Source organism: Metopolophium dirhodum, chromosome 1, assembly GCF_019925205.1.
Source record: "Metopolophium dirhodum isolate CAU chromosome 1, ASM1992520v1, whole genome shotgun sequence".
NCBI lineage: Eukaryota > Metazoa > Arthropoda > Insecta > Hemiptera > Aphididae > Metopolophium > Metopolophium dirhodum.
The window spans coordinates 58,601,008-58,625,568 of NC_083560.1; the positions used below are offsets into that span (position 1 = coordinate 58,601,008).

At 29.7% G+C, this 24,561-nt stretch overlaps 1 protein-coding gene across 2 annotated transcripts; it reads right to left on the reverse strand.

Annotated features, from left to right (window-relative positions):
- Positions 1-3,666: 3,666 nt before the first annotated feature.
- On the reverse strand, positions 3,667-8,653 carry LOC132935919 (protein phosphatase ppm-1.G-like). 2 transcript variants are annotated; one of them, XM_061002565.1, is made up of 6 exons: positions 8,402-8,653; positions 6,084-6,342; positions 5,631-5,698; positions 4,695-4,935; positions 4,406-4,626; positions 3,667-4,333 (listed from the first exon to the last, which is right to left on the reverse strand). In XM_061002565.1, the coding sequence occupies exons 1-6, from the start codon at positions 8,651-8,653 to the stop codon at positions 4,139-4,141; spliced, it is 1,236 nt and encodes a 411-aa protein (XP_060858548.1). In that variant the 3' UTR covers positions 3,667-4,138. The 2 variants fall into 2 exon arrangements, with proteins under 2 accessions (XP_060858548.1, XP_060858549.1); XM_061002566.1 differs by having other exon boundaries at positions 3,672-4,300.
- Between the last annotated feature and the right edge of the window lie 15,908 nt (positions 8,654-24,561).

The window sequence follows — 24,561 nt, forward strand, 5'->3', positions numbered from 1 at the left end:
TTTAGTTTTTTTTTCTATAAATATCAATAAAATTTTATCTGTTGAGTAAAAAAGCTTGAAAATTTAATAGAAGGCTCTTAGGTTATTGTTTCAAAGGCAGATGAAAAAAATTAAAAATCCTTAGTCACAGTTTTTAATTATAAGCATTTAAAGTTCAAATTTTGACAACATTTATCAAATTTATAATTTATTAATTATTTTGTGGTTAAAAATTTATAAATTTATAAATTTTTAACTTTTATGGCTAAGGATTGAAAATTTAAAACAAGGCTCCACGTAAATAGGTTATATATAAATTACTTTATTCACAATAATATCATCAAATATACTTGGTAAAATCATAGGCTGACTGACCGTTTTCGCTCAGAATCGTTTTTCTTATACAATGAATAATGATATTATATCATTGAATTCAAATTTAACACCATCCATTACAGTGACCCACGTGTAACCTACTGTACAGCAGAGCGACATCCACTTATCCACATTTTTTCCTTTGATTCTATACAATGCTATCTTAGTTAAAAATTTGTTTTATACTTCCTTGATTTTATTTTGCATTTTTTGGTTTTTAACGTAATTTTTTTACATTTGTACATAAATGTGCAAATTATTTTGAGTTAGAAATTCATAAAAATTTTTTTTAAATCTAAGAAATAAAAATTTAATACAAGATTCCTCATAAGTTTGTCTTTGGCAACAGCCTTATTTTTCTTTACAAATTAGCGAGTTATAACAAATTGAAATTTTTTAATATTTATAACTTTTATTTTAGATTTTAAACGTATTGATGAATGTATTGATCCTACAATGATGTGTGGTTTTTTCTGTCTGTCATCAACACTTAGGGTAATAAATATAAAAATGCTCTGTTTTTTACTTCAGCATTCTTTCCTAATAGCAATGTGAATCTAGTTATGGTGTATAAAAGAAGTCATAGGTAGTTGATTTTATTTTATATTAGAGTAGGTAACTCAAAAACTTATAATCGTAGTACTTTAAATTGTCATTAAATGTTTATATAACCATATTACTTATATGATACAATTTTCAAAATAAAATAATTTTCTTTATTTCTCTCATATTATTATTTAAATTTAAATTAATTCGATAACGGCAGCGCCATCTAGTAACTGGCACACACAGCATCTGTTGCTCAATTTCCTAGTTAGATAGCACTGTCATGTACGATTTACAAAGAAAAACCCTGATTACATTGTAGGAAAATATATTAAGGAGGCTCGTACGGTTGGCTAAAACTTTAAACTGTAGAACACGGACACTTAATACTATTACATACATGTTATTATATACAAAATGTATCGGTATAACTCTATAAGTATAGTAAAAAAAGCCAATTGTTCGAGGAATTACAAAAACAATAAAAAAAACAGCAAATCGATTTTTGAGTTTTAGCCAGAACAACGAACAGCTTTTCATTTTTCTTATTATATAAGATATATATTTTACGCTTGTAGAAACTTCCTTACATTACAAGGTATGTACCTTTTTTTGCCGTGTAGGAACTTAAATATCTCATTTATCTACCGCGTTAGGAACTAACATATGTATTTTTATTACCCACTGGGTGCCGTGTATAGGAACTTACATTCACTCTCACAGTATTACTTTTTGTATAAAATAACTGCAAGTAGACTATGACCTGTTTTTGACCTTTTTGATCTTGAAGCAACTTGGTGAATCCCAAACGGCTCCTATCCATTGTTTGCTTATTATTATAACGGCTCCTTTCGAAAAAAGTTTAACGAACAGGTAAATTCACAAACGTCCCTCGTCGAAAAATGTTTAACGAATACGTAAATTCCCAAATGACCCAGGTTCAGGCAGGTATTCGATAAATATTTTTAAGGTTATTGACATACCTACTGATCTGTACAATCTGAGACGCAAATCAAGGCCTGTAATCATGTAAATACACCAATGTAAATAAAAATGTACACCATGTAAATAGCCCCATATTGGTATTTGGTATATATTTATATATTTTTAAAGCTAATTTTTAAAATTTACTTAATATACAAAGTTTAAAAAATACAACAATGCAATTTATTTTTGAATTATGATTTTATGATTTCTTATATTATACATATCTACCTATGAATTTTTTTATAAAAAGTCAATTTTTATAATTTGCTTACAATATACCTTTTTGTAAAAGGTGAGCTGTTTAGTAATTTACCTTTTTGTGAAGCGGGAGCCGTTAAGGAAAAATGGGATCCGAATGGGCTTTAGCCACGCAACTTACCTATTAATACATTGTTGGACTCAAGTAGGAATTACGAACTGATCATTAGTCACGATCAAGCCACTCACGCCCAGTACTAGAATTGGGAAAAATTAAGTAGAGGAGCGATTCCAACAATTTAAAAACTCCAAGTAAAATTTTATTTAACACAACCTCCCTCCATTCCTTAATTTTGGAAATTACATTTCAGCTTCGTTATAGCATTTTAGCTTTATTATATTCCAACTATAATATATGTAATGTATGTAAGATGTCAGTGAATGTGGACTTATTACATTGCATACATAAAGTCACTTAAAAAAGAAAATTTTTTATAATCTTTTATAACAATACTTGCATGTTCAATAGGAAATAAAAAAATAAAAATTATCAGTGATAGTATCCTAATTCTTGGTTCATACACATGTGTCAATTGTCAACACTTTGGTCCATAGATATTTGATAAAAGGTACAAATGTACAATAGCTTACCTATTGTATATAGATATGTACACTACTGCTCTAGGCAAAGAACAAGCACGATATAATATAAACTAACATTAATAAAAATATTAATAGCAAGGTAGGTACTCTAAACCATACGAAAGATAATAAGCTAATATCAATAATATTTTTGAAATTATTAAAATTCAAAATTGTAAAATGCATTACCTATAGGCATATCATTTAATACAATTCATATCAACATTTTGATAAAAATTATTTCGGGCATTAGTTTGTGCCGTACCCTTGGTCAAGTAAAAAAATAGTTTGGGTGCCTACGCAAAAAAAAATAAAAATAGTTTTGTTCCACTGCGCGTCTCATTTGAACTACCTACCAAATCTCATTAAACTTCATTTAAAATGAACCTAACCACAACATAACTATTCATCGGATTTAAATGCCCTTTAAAATATCAAAAAATGCATTCATAACCTAAAAACTCTAGAAAACCCTTTCAAAAAATAAATTTATGACCTTTAAGGTTTAAAGTCTTAAAGATGTCCTAAAAAAATCCACGGAATTGATCTCAGATTTCTTTCAAAATCAAAATTTATTTGAGAATCATTTTATTTAACAACCATATTATCTTATACATTGTTTTAGTACAATATGTGTGTTTATATTATAATATATTATTTCTAGAAATCGGTTAAAAAATACCTAAAAAATAAACAATGCATATAAGAGATTGTTGTTAGAGTAGTATGTACTTGAAACAAATTTATATCTTGAAAATAATTGTGTCAAGCATTCTAGAAAAAATATGAAAATATAGAAATCCGAGCCCTATTATAATACTAATAAGTAATAACCATCTGCTAATTAATGAGTTAATACTGCCATTTAACACTATAATTTCAATAAAAACAATTAAATCAATATTTTTTGCAAAAATGAATGTTGTAAAAGTAAATGCATTTAAATTAAACTTATAAACTAATTGTTAATTACATATAGAATAGGTGTATATATACAAAACAAAAATCTGATTTCTTTTCAAAGGGTTTTTAATTAAGAAAAAATTAAATACTACAATAAGTACCAAACCATCCCAAAACCTGATTTTCCCATAACTAATGTATAAAAAATATCTAAATGATGATCCATAGATTTAAAACTAAATTCAGGATTGCACTGTTAATATAATATTAAGACATTGTGTAGATGCTGATATTTTTCAATCGAATATTAAAATACAATACCTACGCAAAACCGTTAGATAATTCATTTGAGTTTGTGTATAAAATAAAAATAAAAATATTATATACTAAAATACATAAAATACGTCAAATCGTTATATAATTCACTTTGGTATGGATATAAAATAAAAATATTATAATATAAGCAGCAGTCAATAGCCAATTAATAACCGTAATAATTGTTGTTGATTCAATGCAATCCGAGCACTTTAAGTTTGCAAGCGATATGATCACCATCCTTTTGATCCGACTGATCCAACTGACGTTGTTTAGGTTTAAATTTAACGATAATGCATGTCATGTTATCGACACCTTTTGAACGACGTTCAGCCGAGAAACATTTGCCGAGTAACTGAAACGAACGATCAATTGTAATATTAATAGCCTATATTATGTATATTAATATAGCCAATATAATAAAATCGTTCTATATAATAAATTATATATTTCTCCTCACTTTTTCGCAAATTTCCGATAGTTTTATATCGGGTTCGTGGATGTGATTTGATATCAAGTCTACAGTAGCTTGACTACTTAATGAATCCCATATGCCATCACATCCCAATACGATAAAATCACCGTATTCTGCGTTTAATATTCTGGCCTGTACGTCGGGCAGAGCGATGACAACTTGTTCTGTTTCCCGAAGCAAATTATTCTGCTTATACATGTGATCACCTGTATTATACATGTTGATAAAAATATGTTATTGAGTTGTAAACAAAACGTGCAAATAAAACTTTCACCAAAAGCTCGAGACAAATTAAGATCACGATTGATTCGTCCGTCGTACGTGACTCTTGCTCCAGCGGCGCGAATTCTTAATAACTCTGGTTCGTCTCTAGGTTTATGGTCTTTTGACATATCAATGGCTTTAGTACCGTGAACAGCAACGACACACCTGGAGTCTCCGATGTTAGCCACAAAAAGCTTTTTCTTGTCCACTATTAACGCAACGACTGCAGTGCAACCACTGTAAAAGCCATACTGCAAAAATGAAAAAATCAATTCTGTTAATAAAAAAAATATTTTGATGAAATCAGTTACTAAAATATAAATGCAAACATTGAAACAAGTGCATTATTTCATTTATATTAATATTCAAACTGTCAAGTCAAAATAAAATAATCTATATTTGATCGTTTTATCTGCAGTAAATGAGTAATACATTTTATACATTTTATTGTTGAAATAATAATAATAATATCATGCCCAAAAACTGAATTTCGCCTAAATCAATAAATTGCATATGAAAAAAATAAATAATTAGTTTGGTATCTAACAGGTAAATAAACTAAATAAAAATAATTCCTAATCTCATGAAATATTGTACATTAACTGTATGATTAAATATAATATATATTTTTTTTTAATTAATTAACCCGTGGAAATTTAGGCCATTGGGTGGTTTTTAATTGTGCAGGGGAAGGGTACTGTAGGTTTAAACACGTGTGTATGTTAGTTTGGCAGAATTTTCTATAGTGGGCACCCATAAGTATCTGCCATGCCCGGGTGGGGGATGGCGGCCCCTATCACCAGACACCGTGACTGCCCGAAGATAAGTGCCGCCCGTGGCTGGGTTTCGAACTGGCGACGGTGCGAGTTGCAACCGACACCTTAGTCCGCTCGGCCACTCCATCCCCCTATAAAATATTAGTAACATTCACAATCATACTATTTACCATTTTGTTTATATCTTCCTTGACGGCATTGCTGTTCTTGTTATCCTTTTTGTCGTCTACATTGGCATCTAACGAGAAAATTGTAATAATAAATTGTTAAGATTATTCAGTAAGCAATATGTATATAAATCCATTTTTAAACTAATAATAATTATGGTAATTGTTATTGAGTAAGGATAGTGAATACAATGTAAGAAAATCTAAAAGCACACACATTTTTATAAACCTATCAAAATAAATAAATTTATCATAAACTATTATTATTATATATTTTTTCGTAAATATGAGGACTCAATATGTTTATGCATAGTTTCTTTGATTTTATTTATTTAAAAAAAAACGATAATAGGAGTGCCTATTGTTGATTGATTCCTTTTTTGTCAATACCGACATCACCGATTCCGGTCAAGTCAACATTCCACTGCATTAATAGCATATATTTTTTAAACTTACCATCTACATTCGCTAGATCATCTTGTGCTGCAAGAATTTTCATTCTATTCAAAGCAGTCTTGGAGCGCAAATATAGGTCAAAGTCCAAGTATGCGTTTTTCAGAGCATTTTCATAATCACCGATGTTAAAAGGTTGGTTTCTTATCATGTCAGGCAACACTTCAACCGCCAACCGAGCTACCTCAGCACCACCGTGTCCGTCAAACACACCAAAAAGCGACATATTCTTGTCGAAGTCAAGTAGACAGAAGTGAGCATCCTTAAATGAGAATAATATGATAATAATGAGCCATTATTAACGACTAAAATAATAATATATATTTAACCATGAGGCATCGTCATTTACACTCGTAATTAATCGTTAAACCGTAAATGATATTATATAGTTGTATCCAATATCCATGTATCGGTTAACATCGACTCTTATTATATATACATAATAATATATAATAGTTTTAAAACCAGGGACTAATACCTTTGGTTTTTTTTCGGTTCCGATTGTGGTTCCGGGTATACAATACTTCCATTAAAAGATACTGGTTCCAGTACCGGTTTTTGGTAAATATAAATTAATAGTCAAGGTTAAGACACCGATAAGAACAGTGCAGTGGGTCAGACCCAAATTATAATGGAAATAAAAACAAAACTAATAATCAATTTAAAAACTTATATTATTTGTTTAAAAATATAGGTTTCGCCTTTTCGGTTCCAATTATTTGGAAATATTTATACTAAGTTCTGGTGTCCAATATTGTCTAGGTTTGTGAAATCTCGTTCCTATTTAGAACACTACATTTGTTTGACAAAGGTACAATGATCATAGTTAGAATAACATGTGTTAGTGGACCTAGTATTAATTATTATCCGGTTATAGCAGCTGTCTTAATTGAACGCCACCCCGCATGCGCTATGTCTGTCTTACACACGTACGACATAGAGAAACCGCGTTTACGCAGTCTGGGTAGAACTTGCTCAATTTTGATTCTAGAGTAAAAATACCTAGTTTAAAATAAAAAGATGACAATATTTTGAAAAGCAATACTGTACGTTTTTTCATTATTCCGAATAAAACACTCGATATACTGTTTAAAAATAACGACCGTTTCAACATTTTTAACGACCTGTAACTTTTTTAAAAATATTTCATTTTTTAAAAACGTACAATCTTACACACCGAAATATTCTCATATTTCAATTTTATAATAGGTATTTTTATTCTATAACCAAAATTGAGCGAGTTTTACACAGACTGCGTAAACGCTTTTTGTCCATGTCGTACGTGTGCAAAACAGAAACAACACATGTGGACTCTTAATGATACAATTTTCAAATTAGATGGAAAAAACGAAATCATAATTAAATTCTTTTTTTTATCTATAATACAATCTTATCAACTATTGTAAGTGAAAGTGAAAGTGTCGAAGATAGTTGTAAGAAAGTTGATATACCTAATACAAAACTGTTTATAATAATGTAAATATATCACAATTTTCGGTTAAATAAAAAATACTATTCCTAAATATTCTACTAGCTAGGAGTATTTAATAGTATTGATTTCAATATAAACACCAGCCTTCAGAATCCCTAGAGTCTTATAATATAAATTGTATATTGTGCGTACCGATCGATCAATGTTTGAAATATTGAGTAGTTTCCGAAATTAATTGATTGGGATCAGTAGTTATTATACTAATTATCTTTAATGTAAACAATCTGTAACGTAAATAATGTAATCGCTAACTGATAACCACTGATAACCATAGATAACAACTAACCGTCTTAAATAAAAACAAAAATACCAATTATTATATTAATCTGATTTCTGTGGTGGTTGACAAATTTTAGTATAAATCCTTGATACTTTCTACTTGGTTTTTAAATTAAATTTGTGATTCTTATCACGATTATTATTTTAAAATAAACATGTTCACCTACGTGGCTACGTCTATTGAGTAAAAAGTTTTTAGAGAAATCCTGGTGAATCCGTAACAATATTATATTAACACTGGGTCCATTGGTAAAAGTGGAAAATAATCTTAACCGGTAAAAATAATAATAAGTATAATAATAACTGGTATAATAAAACAAACCAATAGAACGTTATATTATAGTATTGCCAGTGTTAAATATATATATTATATACGTTATTAGTTTATTACCTATTGTAATACAGTGGAATTTCGAAAGGAGGAGGGGACTAATGATATTTTTTAGAAATCGGACGCGTCTTCTCCCCCTTCACATTATTGTTTGCTTATATTTAACTAATAAATAATAACTAATTACTATATTAATTATGCTATAATATATAACATTACTTCTTGTCTGATACGCCAACCCTGCATGGAACTGACGCCACACACCAACGTGTCGTCTTCCATGTCTTCAGAGACTTTTTCGGTTATCGGATTGTCGAGGTAAGTACCCATGGTCGTTAAATATATGGTTATGAACGATGCTATTATATTGTATAACAATAATAACAACGATAATAATAGTATGTGGGTGCAAGGCGTACGACGTACACACACGTTAGTCACCCTGTATCGAATGACAACGACTGAAATCATAACGACGACAGTCATGGCGGTATTGGTGTGGCAGGCTGGCAGCTGAATTTTTATCCAGCAACACAAGATGGGCCAGACTGCCAGAGGCCAGAGGGGATATAATAATGGTGGAGTCGGCCCAGGTAAGTGCAACAGTCAACATAAGGTGTATAGGTATAATATTTTGGAAACATCGATAATTCCAGTTATCGTTGTATCGATATAGGTTGTGCCTAACACGAAAATATCGAAAATAAACGTTGAAAAAGGACAAACGATTTTATATCGCGTGTTAATTTTGAAGATTTGAGGTCACAATCGATTTTTTTAAAAACACCAATCTAGAATGTTATTATAATATATTACACGCCTATACATACGCCTATTTCGTAATGTAATGCAATATGGCCGAGTCGTAAAGCATAGTTTTTTTCTTCAAAAAATACGATTTCCACATTTCAACCGTCGGCCGTACTATAATACACGTACCGTTCGTAATTTAAATCTAAGCCCACCGTATATTATATAGATGCACACGGACGTCAAAATAGTTTTAAGACGAGAAAAAAAACCGGTTCTGTGACGGTGGGAATTCGGGATCGTCGACTGCAGCTGCAGGAGATTAGAACTGGTTGCGGTTCGTGTGTATATTGTCGAATATAATAATATTATGGTGTTATATAACCGTGGATAATAAAATATCCGTGTCACATCTACGCCTATATATCTACGTCGTACCTCTGTATACATATAGCCATATAGGCGTCCGCACAGATACAACGAATGGTCCTTTTTACTGCAACTGCCACAAATTTATTTTGGATTCTGTCAGTGGCGGGCTTATCAATATTTATTTAAGAGGCTTGCACATAGTACCTACCCACCTACCTATGAATAATTTAATATTAATGAATTAAAAATCTAAATAATATTATATTATTATAAAATTATTCATCGATGCGAGAAGTAAATCTGTATTTTATGTCTTATACTGTCGGACGTATCCGCACGTGTTTGACCTACACAGACAGACACAACAATTGCCCATTAAATACCTATAAGCCATTTGTATCATAATTGTATACCTAAGTAAGTGGCGTATTTAGGAGTGGTCTCCGGTGATCCCCGATCGCCAAATTCTGAGACCCATTATGAGGCGTCGGTGCTTGAAGTTCAAAGTACCTAGTACTAATGATACATTTTTATTTGTACTATACCTTATATTGATAATTTTATACAATTTATCATACAGCAATAATATAATATTTAAATTACTAATGAGAGTCAAAAGTTAATGTTGGACGCTTACTATAATATAGTTGCATAACCACGAAATAAGTCTAAACCGAATTTCAGCCAGGGTTATGTAAGTACGTATTACCACTATTACATCTGAGTTTTTGATAATAATAACGACAGTAGGTAATTATAATAATACAGGTTTATAAGTTTATAACATAATATTATTATATTATAATGGGCGGTGGTAAACTTTACCGATTGTATGGTAAACTCTCTTAATTTTTAAAACTAGCAAACTCTCCTGAAGGTAAACTCTACCGGGTCAATATAATGTTTACCTGAACAAAATATATAACCTCTACCGGGTCAACATTATGTTTACTAGATGGGTAATGTGTAAATTTCCCCAGTTGTTTTATATGTTATTGCTACACTATGAATCGGCTATTTCTTTAGACCTTTAGTACTCATCAATTTATATTTATATTTACTAACGACCTTACAGATTTTCAAACTGAAGTAAACATACAAATTAAAAGTTACAATAACCAAATTTTTTTTAAATCTGTATGTTCGTACTATCATAAAATAAATTTAAATAACTAAATTTAAATGTTTGGTATTAATATACTATAATATTATAGCTTACAGCAGCTAAAAGCAATGATTTTTATTATAATACAATTTACTTTTTTAAATTATAATTTAATACCTAGTACCTAGTATATCCGGGAGAGTTTATATGCTCCCATCAGGTAGTACTGAAGTAGACCCGGAAGTTATCACATGTTCCCGTCAGGTAGTACTAGAGTAGACCCGAGAGAGTTTACCGTCGGGGGAGTTTGCAGGTCATTAAAATTGGGAGAGCTTACAATCGCCTATTATGATATGAATGTTTTATTGTTCATAATTGTAAGATATGTCTATAACAGCATTAGGTACTCAACCTTCGTGTGTGGGTGACCCAAGATATTTGATTACATAATATCAACGTTTTAATTTTTCGATGACACAAACAAATTTCAAAATTATTCATGGTCCAAACGCTTGACTCTATCTTACTATAATATTATCGTCAATATAGATGATGATAACAGCTAAAAATTAACAAATTTAAATTTAAAAAAATATACGATACAAGTTTTTAAAAGTATAATCATTAATATTTTAAAAAATATATAAAATTATAACTACAAAACAACATATTTTTTAATCTGCTTATTGTAATAAGTGCTAACAGACAGTCTGATTAAAAATTTAAAAAAAATTAAATTCCGTAATATGTAATATAAATTTTATATTTTATATTTTTAATTCGTATTTAGGCATGCTAATGAAAACCTAGGCCAAAATTAAGAAAACATTCTTAGCGCATGATGCGATTATATGGTACAGTCATAATTTGAGAGCCTAAACTAGGTAATAACTTTATGAGCAAATTTATAATATAAGATTCGTTTTGGGACGTTTAGATTTGACAAATTATTGACAGGTTATACCTAATTTTCGGTATAAAATATTTATAATTATTTGGGTGACACCCAATCGTGAACGTTTTCCATTTTTGTAACACGAATGCAAATGAGTCGGCTAATTAAAGAATATTATGCTTATATCTAAAAAACATACGATCGTGACTTTTTTTATTTTAATCAGGGCCAAGTGAACTACACTAATTTTCTGTCATAGGTCTTAACTCTTAAGGTACCTTTATATGATAGAAATAATTAGGGAGCAAATTTGTATGGTTATAATATCCAAAAATATGTAAAAATGAATAAGTTTTATTTTATTCGGATATCGGGGTCTTATTAAAGTTTCGATTAAAAAACAAAAAAACAATAAATAAAATAACAATTTAACTATAAATTAAATACAATTGATGTTGGTATATGATAATATTGTATTGTTTTACGTTATAAGCTAAAATAAAAAATTTAATTGATTAAATTTTTCTTTTGTATAACTCTCTACTTCATCACAAGCTTTGGCTTAAAAAAGTTGATGATTGTATTTATATATTATATATTTTATTGTGTTTATATTATACAAATTAATAAAAAAAAAATAAAAATAAAAATATAGGCAATTGTCCTGTTTTATTTTTAAATATAAACCCTAGGTTTTAACTGATAAATATTACCTTCTGCTCTTCAGTTACAATTCTTTCTCAATATGTGTCGTTCAATTTACTAGTAATGAAATTGCTATATGCTCACCAAATACCAATCGACATTCGACAGATGGAGAAAGGAATTAACCGTAATGTTCTGACAATACTAGCATAGACATTTTTGTCTTTACATACCTATTAATAATTAATTAAAATAAACCCTACTCTAACAAAAAAGTATTTAAAATCACTCAAGAGAATTACCTAACTCATTATAGTTAGCCACCTTAACCAACTTCTTTCGAACTTACTTATTTCCGTATTTAATTTTTAACTTTAATTAGTACGAACGAGCCTTAAATGAATCACGACTAGGTACTACTACACTTCTGTATAAGACTACCTATGTAAAAATATAGGGCTGGTTCCCATATAATCAAACGTTGCAAATTTAGGGAAAATATTTAAGTAACTGGACGTACAATGCAGTGTAATATAATTTTACTACCTATAATTCTACATCGTATTTTACCGCCCGCCGTAAGAAGATGTACACTGAAAAATCTGGCAACGTCGCACGAAAAAAAGCAGGTGAAAACGATAGCACGATTGGAGAAATGTATGTTCACTGTAAACGTATATCACCGAAATATTTATGGTATTATGGGAGATTACTTTTATACTGCCGGTTTGCTTGAACAACCTCTAAACGTTTAATGAATCATTAGTGAATGTTCCTTTAAACATAAATAATGCGGTCCTTGTCTTAAATAATCGTCCATTACATTTTAATGGAATTGTGCACATATTTCTAAATACGCCTATGTTCATCCTAAGCTTAATATAGGTACTATACAACATTTTACTCTATCATATAATCCAATGATAGGTAAGTACCTATAAGTATATCGTATACGCGTATACCTAATACGTGTAGGTATATATCATTTTTACGGTGCGCGCCTTTTACTATTTTAACATAAATATGTTTTTGAGCTGTGTACAGATGATTCATTTTTCTAACAGATTTTGCAAGATAAACGTTTTCGTTGTCATGGTTACTTATTAGCAAAAACATAATTATGATTCATAGATTTTCCTTGTAGAGTAGAGTGCTATACTGCTAAGGTTTTTTACCTATGCCATAACGAGGGAAATACGTCAGGTGTTTATCGTTCCGTCGGGTCGGTTAAAACCATGTGATGCCGCTGCGCACCAGAGTACCAGACACAAAATCATGCGCACACATAATATGTCTATATAATATTATATCAATATAAAGATAATCCATAAGCCATCGTCTGATTGGACGCGGCTCTTACAATGAATTATTGCTCAAGCGCGTCGTCTTCGTCCTCGGCCAAGTGAGAGGGCGCGAGGCAGTGGGAGAGAGTGCTGCACCGGCGCGGTGTTCACCTGCCGACACGCATCGCATTTACACAATATATATCTCCTTCTCCTCCTCTCCTTCTTTGTCCAACGTATAGTGAAAGCATACGATGTTGAATATTCCTACCTATATATTATTATGCTATAATATTTTAACATGGCGCTCGTACTAGGTTTCAGGCCTAATATTACATCTATATAATTTATTATCATGTAGGTACCTGAGATCGACTATAGGAATGTGATCCTCGCTATCATATAATCGTCGGGGTAATATTTTACATTTCGTTATCGGCTATATCTAAACCAGTTATGATGATGATGATGATGATAATAATATATTCTACTCGATAATAATATTATGCACTTGATGAAGAACATCGAAAAACCGCTCTGGACCCAATTAAAATTCCTTGTTGCGTCACAATAATTAAATGGCGAAAGATTGTTAAAATATAACTTATTATTATTTTAAAAATATTATTATTAATATCTTTATAATATTCCAAATAATTCCTTGCCAAGTAAATAAATTATTGAAACAAAATAAGTTTACTTAAATTCAATATACTTAGCAATTATTCATGTTATCACATATTTATAGTACTTAAAGATCTTATATTTTTTTTTACTTGGCCTTTTTTACACGTAGTTTACGAAGGGTTTTTGTTGTGATATCACTATTTTTAATCATCAATGCAAATAATGATAATGCATATCTATATATTATATAGATATTTACAGGGTGATTCTTTAGGCGTAAAACACTCATTATCTCAAAAAGTATTAATGTTTTTAAAAATATTTTTTTACATAGTTTCAAGTTGTTAAATAAACAACGTTTTTAACATTTTTTATCCTTATAATTTTTTAAGTTTTTACTTTTTTGAATGACAGCATAGAGTTTTAATTTCATATTCCATAGCAGAATGTTTTTCTAAGTATTTTTATTCATAACAATCGAATTCAGGACGAGTAGTTTATGAGTTATAAGTATTTAAAGTTAAGATGGGCGGAGTGGAGTAGTATGGGGTTACCCTACAAATTGTTTGTCAACTACTCCGCTTGTCTAAACTTTAAATACTTATAACTACTCATCCTAAATTCGATTTTGTGTATCAAAATACTTAGAAAAATATTGTGTCTTGTAATATGAAATTAAAACTATACGTTGTCATTCAAAAAAGTAAAAAACTTAAAAAAATATATATAAGGTTTAAAAATATGATTTTTTAATAAGAACGTTGTTTTTTAACAACTTGGAACTAAATAAAAAAATATTTTCAAAAACATTAATACTTTTTGAGATAATGAGTGTGTTACGCTTAATGAATCGTCCTGTATATATATAGTATATTGTATATAGTATGGCGTAAAGTACGGACAACAATTGTTTGTGTAAATACTGAGTAAATATTGAGTATTTACACAATAATCTATACGAACGGTAATATCGTTTATTGTACGGTAATTTTGTCATATTTTCCCCGATGACTAGATAACAAACATTGGTAACGCTGATGCGACGATGACGACTACCGTGATTCTGAATTTAATATAAATTTCCATTAAAAAGTTTGCACTTTTTTATTTATAATTTAATTTCTATACGTACGATTCTGATGATTTTTACAAAAGCACGTTCTACACAACATTTCTGATGTTTTGGAATTTACCAGTAGTTAATTGATGCATTAGAAAATTAATTATGTTGTATAACAAATCTACCTGTATTTTACACAGTTTAAATAGGCAACTCCTGCTTCGATATACTATACACACACACCGTCGTCAGTTGTTTTTTTTTTTACTTAGCTCGCGTCACGCTGAATATTATTACTACACAACCATCGTACGCTTTCCGTGTAAACCGACGAAGTGGAATATATTATTAATGCTATAACTATATATTATATTAATAGGTAAATTATTATATACATACACGTTAAGTAACTATCCGGTCCGGTCGGATTCGTGTGTCATTGATGGAGCGGCGGGTCCGTTGACCGTTCACCCCAAATACTGATAGGGATAGGCTTATATTATACATTGATAGCTATAATATATTATACAGTATAAAATGTTTATGCCCACGTAAAGGTTGTATAATTAATGGTATGCATATATTATGTATATAAATTATACTATATAGTCGTAAATTAAAACGCAATTTTTTATAGCACGGGACTATGTCTGCTATATGGATTGTTAGGCCAACTGTTGCTGCAAACGACATTCTTATCTAAATTATAATTATTCAGCATTGATACGATGTCGCAAGAACTAGTATATAATTTCGAGATTTCGAGATTTTGAAATTACATTATTTAGTCATTAAGAATCATTTCTCACAGCGATGTCGCTTAAAACTATTTTATTTTTTATTTGAAATAGTTATAAAAAAAAATATGTAAAATGTTTTCCCGCACTTAAATTTTGTTAAGCGTCACTTACCACAGTTGGACTTTCAATCATCGGTAATATTATGTAGTCGAGCACTACGCGATTTCCAACATTCGTCGATCAGTGTCAATAATTATGAATCATCGTTGGCCGCCCCGATGTTACAAATAATAATAATTTACATTCGTACTCATATATGTGTAATATGGTGAAGCATATTTTTAAATATCTACTTCCTTAAATAATTATTTTGTCCGTATACGTTTATTTAAATTTTTTAATTTATTTTTAAGATTTTTGGTTATTGTACGTGTATAGTTTTTTTAAACACTGCTGGTTGGCCACGAAAATTATGATTACTTATACAATTTACCGCAATAATGATTATAGTTATCGATTAGGGTTATATTTTTATGTTACAGCTCCTATTAGCAAGGCTGGGCATTAACGAGTTAAAAAGTTAAAGTTAAGTTAAAAAGTTAATTTTAATTTAACTTTTTAACTTAATTAGTTACTTTTGGCTTTTTATTAACTTAACTGTTAACTTACTAAATTTCTTTCTTAATTAACGTGAAATTAACGAGTTAATTTTTCATTTTAAGAATTAAGTGAAGTTAATTTATTTTGTTTTTAACTTCATAATATTTCACTATTTCAGTCTATTTCGTTTTCATGTCAAAAAATATGTATCAAAAATTGTTTGAAGTTAAAAATTTATATCATTCGAATCTTACTTATATGGAAATACTATATGAAGTATAAACACTATATCCTATAATTTAGTTTTAGTTTGGAAAAAAAATTAAGTACGCTAGCGTTGTATAAACAAATTAACTTTTTTTTAACTTAATAAAAAGTTAACAAAAAGTGTGTATTAACTTTTAACTTAACTGAGTTAACCTATAGTTAAATTAACTTTTAACTTTTTGTTATTGGTGCATATTAACTTAACTTAACTGAGTGAAAAAAAAATCATTAACTTGCTCAGCCTTGCCTATTAGGTTTAAATAGACAATAACCTACATTAGTTCCCAGAAAATGAATTCTCGTGAAAAACTATTTTCAGCCAACTGTTTTGTATACCATGATCTATATTCTTCAGTATTAAATAACAAAGTTAGTATGGGGAAGCAATTGTTCACATAAGGCGTTTTTTCGTGAGACGAATAATTGGTCCTAAATCAATTACTGCCATAAAATATAGGACCTAAATCCACGTGGGACGTGAGTCGTTTATATATCGCGATGGTCATTGTTACTGGTAAGTTCGAGGAATTAGCATAGTGTCTGCACTTGTAAGGCTGTATTTTTACGAATTGTATTTTTAAAAACTACAGTACGGAAACAGGAATAATCAGCGGCGGATTGGTTAAACATTTCAGCCCGGGAATTTAACGTGTGACACCGTGCCCACCCAAAATATTATAATAATTTTCCATAAATAATTTTTTTTAGAACTCTCTAATTTATAATTTATTTTAATATAATATACATTTAACATGATAGTTAAATTTTGTTTATGATCACCCAAATTACCAACTATATTCACTTTCCTACCAGAAAAAATCTTGAAATAGAAAATCGAAGCATTTTTACTGCCTCAAGAAGTGATGACAGTCACAACATTTTTTTTAAAAAATACTCAAGTCATAACAAAAGCAATACATTCATCGCTCCACTCAGAATATAAAATATTAAAACAAATTTTATAAAATTTTTTTCTAATATTAGGTTTGACGTTCTACGTTTGTAGATATTTGTAGTAGTGTGTCAGTGTGAGTGTGTGACTATGAGGGTTCCAAGTTCCAACAGTGAATTTAGTCATTCGTCAATTCTTTGAGTGTTAATGCTTTATAGTGCCGAGTGCCGATACTGATTTTGTTATTTAATTTTTCATAATAATATAATATACGTATATATTTGCTTAATCTATTTTTTTTTTGGTGCTGTTATGATAACTTAAGTACACAGTTATACTCTAAGTAAGTACCTACTTAGTTTATTTTTATTTATTTTTATTCTCCAAGCATAAAGTATTCTACCGAACTTGGAGAAGAAAATGCCGAAGTTAATGAAGTGTTGACGGATAAATGGCCTCAGATAATATAATCTGTGCATTTGTTATTAATTTGTAACTTTATACCAAAACTAGTTATTTTCCTACGATGAGATAAAAAAAAGTTTATGAGTAAGTTAGGTATTAAAAAAAAAAGTATTTTAAAAAAAAAAGTAACTTAACTTTTCCTTAGCTTAGTTATTATTTTCATGAAAATTTGTAACATTACTTAGTTACTCAAATTCAGTAACTTTTTAAAACTATCTTTAACTTAGCTTAGTTATTTTTTATTTTAGGATAACTTATCTTTAACTAGTTAAAAAAATTGGTTAACTTGCCCAGCTTTGCATATTATGCGGCTGTAACGTCTGGTTCTGAATATTATTTTATTTATAACTTCACAGAGCCACTGGAGTAGTATTATATTATAAAATAGGTCTGATAGGTGCACAGATTAATAAATAATTATATAATTATGTTATCGATCGTAATATGAAAGTACTCAGCTAACGCTTGGCACAACTTTAAGATCCACATGCTGGCAGTTTTTCGCTATTTATTCAGTACCTATAGTATGCCTGTAGTCTGTACTAGTGTAGTACTATATACAACTTTGGCCAGTACCGTGTCCGTAAGGAAATGGTCCCAACTTAATACTAGCACGGGCAACTTTTGTAAATTTTCCATCGTCACGGACCACTACTTAAATTTTACCCCCTCACACTATACTTTTGTAGTCTATACCATATTTCGTTTTTTATAAGTACATAATAAAAATCAGAGACAGAGTTTATACATGTATTGTGGAAAAATATTTTACATTTTTAATGACTACTTAGTAAAAAAAATGTGATACAAATTCAAATTTTGGTATTTTATATAAATAAATCTTATATACATTAACCGTATATAAATCGTTATTGATCGCGCTGTATGCTGCTAGCCATTAATGATTAATGGTAAAATTACGTAGACTAAACGTAAATACTGTCAAATGCAATTTTATCATTTTTATTCTTCAATTTTTAAGTTAAAAAATTGAGAGTCATGCCAAACATTCTTTGGCAAAGATAAGTCCACGTACCAGCAGTTGTGATTTTAGAAACCACTACCGTAAGGACTAGCCAACTATTGGGTAGACAGTACAGGCGCATTACTGCGCCTTTTGTGAGTGTCAGCGTAAGACACACATTTATTCTTTACTACACTCAAACAAATTAATGTCAGTCTATTTATAATGATCAATGATCACTCACAGTCATAAGACAAGCACGCAAACACTTAAAAGCTCGGATATCAAATCCCTCTTAAAATCAAATTTAACCACTTAATTAAAGTGAATTTTAAATTTTAAATTTTCTTAAATAGACCTCATGAGTAATTCAGATCCATTTTCACAAAATTCAATGCATTGTTATTTTGATATGTGTGATGAACAAGAGAAGAGCATGTTATGGCACAAAATAATGATCGTTTTCAATCCCTTTGAGAGGTTTCGATACCAACCGTTTTCGAGGAATACATATGCAATTTTCTAAAGAGCATATGTGCGTGTTATGGGAATCGCGAATGTGTGCGTAGTAATCTATCATAAGGAAGTGTGACTGTAGTGTAAAAGAAATGGTTGGTCGTTCCCGCACATAATATTATTATCAATGACGCGAAGTCGCGCACACTCTAAACGAATAACATTTATTTCGTTTTAATTGTTTTGTCTAGAATGATCAATCTTTTGCCAACTATAACATTTTTGAAACCAAATTCGGTATAAAGTTTACTTAAAAACGACATTCTGCCATTAATATTTTTAGTTTAATTTTATTAACGTTTTAAAATTCTAAATATTCAAATTGCTTTGATTACATTTTGAAGAGTTTATATCTATAATTTTAAAAAAAATGGATCAGATAATGTATTTAACATCATGACAAGATCTTCCGCAGGTTGGGGAGCAGAGGGGCCATTGCCCCCTGATAATTTTTAATCGCAAGTGCTTTAATATCAATATCAATATAACTATTATTAGATTATAAGTAATTCTTATATCTTACCATGCGGGTGGGGTTTATCGTGCAGGTGCGCTTGCTTCATGAACTATAAAGAACTTAAATATGTTTTTAGAAATTTTATCTGATAACAGGTGCGTCTCTAAGGGTGATCTCTCCCCTCGTTAGTCGGGAGATGTTCTATTTTTTCTAATAGATAAATACAATTTATAAATTTCGTTAATTGTTAAAAGCGGAATTTAAAATAACATTTTTGCCCCCCCCCCCCCCCATGGTATTGACCTGAATCCGCCCTTTTCCGATGACCATATTATGATAGCCTGTACACTTTGCAAAATATAGGTACAGTGAAACCTCTAAATGCCGGACACTCTCGGTCGCTGAAATTATGTCCGCTATTTTGTGTTATCCGCTATTATGAAAGTTCAGTTTGTAGAAAAATTGTTTGACCAAAATTTGTTTTAAATTTGAATTATTATTATGCATACTTATATTGTTTATTGAAATTAAAAATGTTAAGAAAATAAATATCATAACATTTTTATTCTCAAGCAAAAATATTGTATGAAAATGTCTACAAGTAAATATGCTAATAATACAAATGTAAAAATATCTAAACTATATTACCTATGTTATTCGTGTTGTGTTTATTGACTTGATAATATTACAGTAGAGTGTGGACTATATAATTACATATTATTTTATCGAAAATCACTGGCTTCAGTGAAAATAAAAGTAAACAAGTACTGAAGCAGTAATAATATATAAACGAATATCGAACATACATTTTTTTGAGACATGCTTTCCAAAATGTTGAACTTGAAACCTTGGGAATGAAGAGTATAATTATATATTGGTTAGTTAATTTTATATAGGTATGTGGGCGAAAAGTGGAGTCGTTTTTAGGTGAATAGAGACCACCCACATTAATAATAATTTTATGTACCTAGGTATAATTTATTGTCTCTCTCGACTATTGATAAACACAAATACCAACAGGAGAAACCCAACCACTGCACACACACACACACACACACACACTCACATTATATGAAATACAAATATTACAATTTAGTTAATTTTATCATTTTTGTTAGTTAGGTCTATCTGATTTCGTACATTTTCAACTTCTTCTTATAGTTCTTATTTATTATTATTATCAAGTTTGTATCCACTCACGCTGTAGTGATAGTTAAGACTCTAAAAGGTTATACAATATAATTACGAACATCATCTGTGAAATATCGTTTTAATTTTTTTTTATATTACTTATACAAAAAAATTGTCATATTGTTTCAAATTCCATTATTGTTGTGTTTTTCAATTCGAATAAATTATGTATTTGTAGTTCCGATATCAAAAACATTAAAACTAAAAAAGTTTTCCTTTTTATTTAGTGAAAATTTCGTTTCTTAGCTACTTACTGTAGCCTTCTTGGTACTTTTCCACTTTTTGCTATGTTTCATAGGTGGAAATCCATTAAAGTTGTTATGGGGAGCTAACATTATTTACATCGATGTGAGCTTCAGGGGGCTTCGATCCTACAAAACTAAAAAAAGAGTGGTTAAGCCCCCTCAAGACCCCACTCCCGTTTTCCACCAATGCTATGTTGTACATTTGAAAAATATTGTCATTGGACTATTGGAGACAACACACGTTGGTGTAACGTGGATGTAGCGTAAGTTACTTGGCTCGAATGTCCATGCACCGACAAATTCAAGTTCATTAATTATTAGGAGTTATTCATTTATTTACTCATTTATTATTTATTAACGGTCCTTTACTAGAATTTAATATTTAAATTACAATAATTAATACAATACATCAAATAAATAAGTACAATAGTAGTAGAATAAAATATACAAATTGCATTTTATAGATTAGTAAAATATAATAATAGTAGCCTATTGAACCTAATTTCATCAGTATTGATGAGTGGTGCTATCGTTAGCTAACCGTTATCAGCTTTGTAATGTTTTAATTTTCTGAATTATTATTTTTAGGCATCTACCTGAAAACAAATAGCAAATTACCGAAGTATGTAAATTACGTACCCAAGAAAGGTCACGGTCATATTATACTACCGTGGATTGCGACCCCACGGGTATTTTTGAAGCGTACCTACCAGCTACGTACATTTAGTATATGACGACGAATGGTGGAAAACTATGCCAGAAAAGTATTTAATATTATCTACACAATCATATGAGATGGTTAATTTTGATGAAAGTCTAAGGTTTAGTGTTATAACTTGACCATAATCGAACACGGAAAATAATTAAACATGGTTCTAAATATCGTTGTTCTGGCAAACTTTTGATTGGCAAATAGAAGCTCACGGAGTCGAACAAAAACACCTGTTTCCCCACATTTAATATAATGTAAGTATTATGAACTATATTATAGTAACCTTTGTTACTGAAAGGCGAAAGCCCTTAATAGCGGACACATTTCAACTCCCCTATGGTGTCCTCTATACAGAAAGATTTCACTGTATATGTATTTAAGATTCTGAGCGAAGGGATGAATGTATTGATTTCACAATGATGGGTGTTTTTTTTTTTTTTTTTTATTTCTGTCATCCTTATTTAGGACAGTAAAAATGCTTGGATTTTCTTCAACAGTAACTTTTCTGATAGAAAAGTAAATCTAATAGGTACTTTGGGGATCAAAAGTAAAAATTTCCCAGTGATTTTCAAAAGCAACGTAAAAAACAAAAGAAAAATTAAGGAAAAACCGGAATTTTTACGCAAAATCTGTTTTTGAAAAAGTCGATTTTGGTTTTTGGTGCAACTCTAAAACGTAGGTACATGACATTTTGACTGAATATTTATATTAGCATTTTCTATACACCGTAACATTTTCCAAATATTTTGACATATTTTGAGCTGTTAACGGTCATTTTCAGTTTACATTTTTTTTAGTTTATTTTTCTATAAATATCAATAAAATTTTATTTGTTGGTTAAAAAAGCTTGAAAATTTAATACAAGGCTCCTACTATATTGTTACAATGACATTTGAAAAATATTAAAAATCCATTGTCACAATTTTTTTTTTTTTATTGGGTAACCCGCGGCAACATAGGCCATTGGGTGTAGGGGAGGGCACTGTAGATTTTTAAATTGGGTAGGTTGGTACACGTGTGTGTTTTGTTTTGGCAGAATTTCTAATGGGGCACTCATAGGTTTCTGCCGTGCCCCGGGTGGGGGGATGGCGGCACTTGTTCTCCGGACACCGTGACTTGCCCGAAGATAAATGCCGCCCGTGGCCAAGGTATCGAACTCGGGTCGGCCACTCCGTCCCCCAATTTTTTTTATAAGCATTTAAAGTTCAAATATTGACAAATTACGTAAAAATTACGAAAATTTGCAAATTATTTTGAGTTAAAAATTCATTTAAAATTGTCTTTTTAAATCTAAGATTTGAAAACGTAATACGAGATTCCTCATATGTTTGTCTACCTTTATCAAAAAAAAAATGTCTACAAGAAAGTCAAATTAAATTTTTATGAGTGTTTGAAATTAATATTTTTACAACATTTGATATTCACTCGATTTCTCGTGTAACGATTTTCTTATTTTATTGTAATCAAAAAACGTATGACTACGTAGATACTTGAAAATTTCACTGAATGTTTATATTAGCATTTTTTATTTTATTATTACAATAGCAGTTAAAAAATATTAAAAATAAATAGACACAATTGTTTTTTATAAGCATTTTAAGTTCAAATTTTGATCAAATTTATCAAATTTAAAATTTAATAATTATTTTGTAGTTAAAAACGTATAAAATGTTCAACTTTTATAGCTTAGGATTGAAAATTTAAAACAAGGTTAATCGTAAATATGTTATATATAAATTACTTTATTCACAATAATATAATCAAATATATTAGTAATACCATAGGCTGACTGACCGTTTTCGCTCAGAATCGTTTTTCTTATACAATGATATTATATCATTGAATTCAAATTTAATACCATCCATTATAGTGACCCACTTGCAACTTACTGTACAGCAGAGCGATATCCATTTACCCACCTTTTTAATAATGACCACGAAAAATGTGTTGATCAATTATGATGAAATCGATGCGTTGTTGCAAAGTTATGACTTATGAGTATTCATTCACTACTTTCGGTGTACAAAGAAAAGTGTACAAGTGGGAACCACCTTGTCGATAACGAGTGAGTCCATGTACGGATGTGGTGAATTTGAGTTCAATGATATATTATCACTGTATACGAAAATCGAATCTTAGAGGAGACTAGGCTAGCCTAGGATATTTTATATTATAGTTATATACATATTTCACTTTGGACATAAATGTATACAATATTCAAGACCAGTCAAAAATTTGATTACATAATATAATTAATTATTATTTTGTATCTTATATTATTATTATTAACTATGATAAACTACAACTCGATAAAGTAGAAATAATCATTACTTTACGTGTGAATATTTTTATTCTTTTAAAAAAAACATAAATTGAACCTTATTTTAAATGTTTACAACTTAAGTATAAATATTTAAAAAAAAATAATTTGTAAATAATTTTTATTTAAATGCTTAAAAAATATATTGTGACTGTGCTTATTATCCCCGGTCATGATTTTTAGATACTGATCGGAGCGATGAATGTATTGATTTTACAATGATGTGTGTTTTTATTTTTAGATTCTGAGTGGAACAATGAATGTATTGATTTT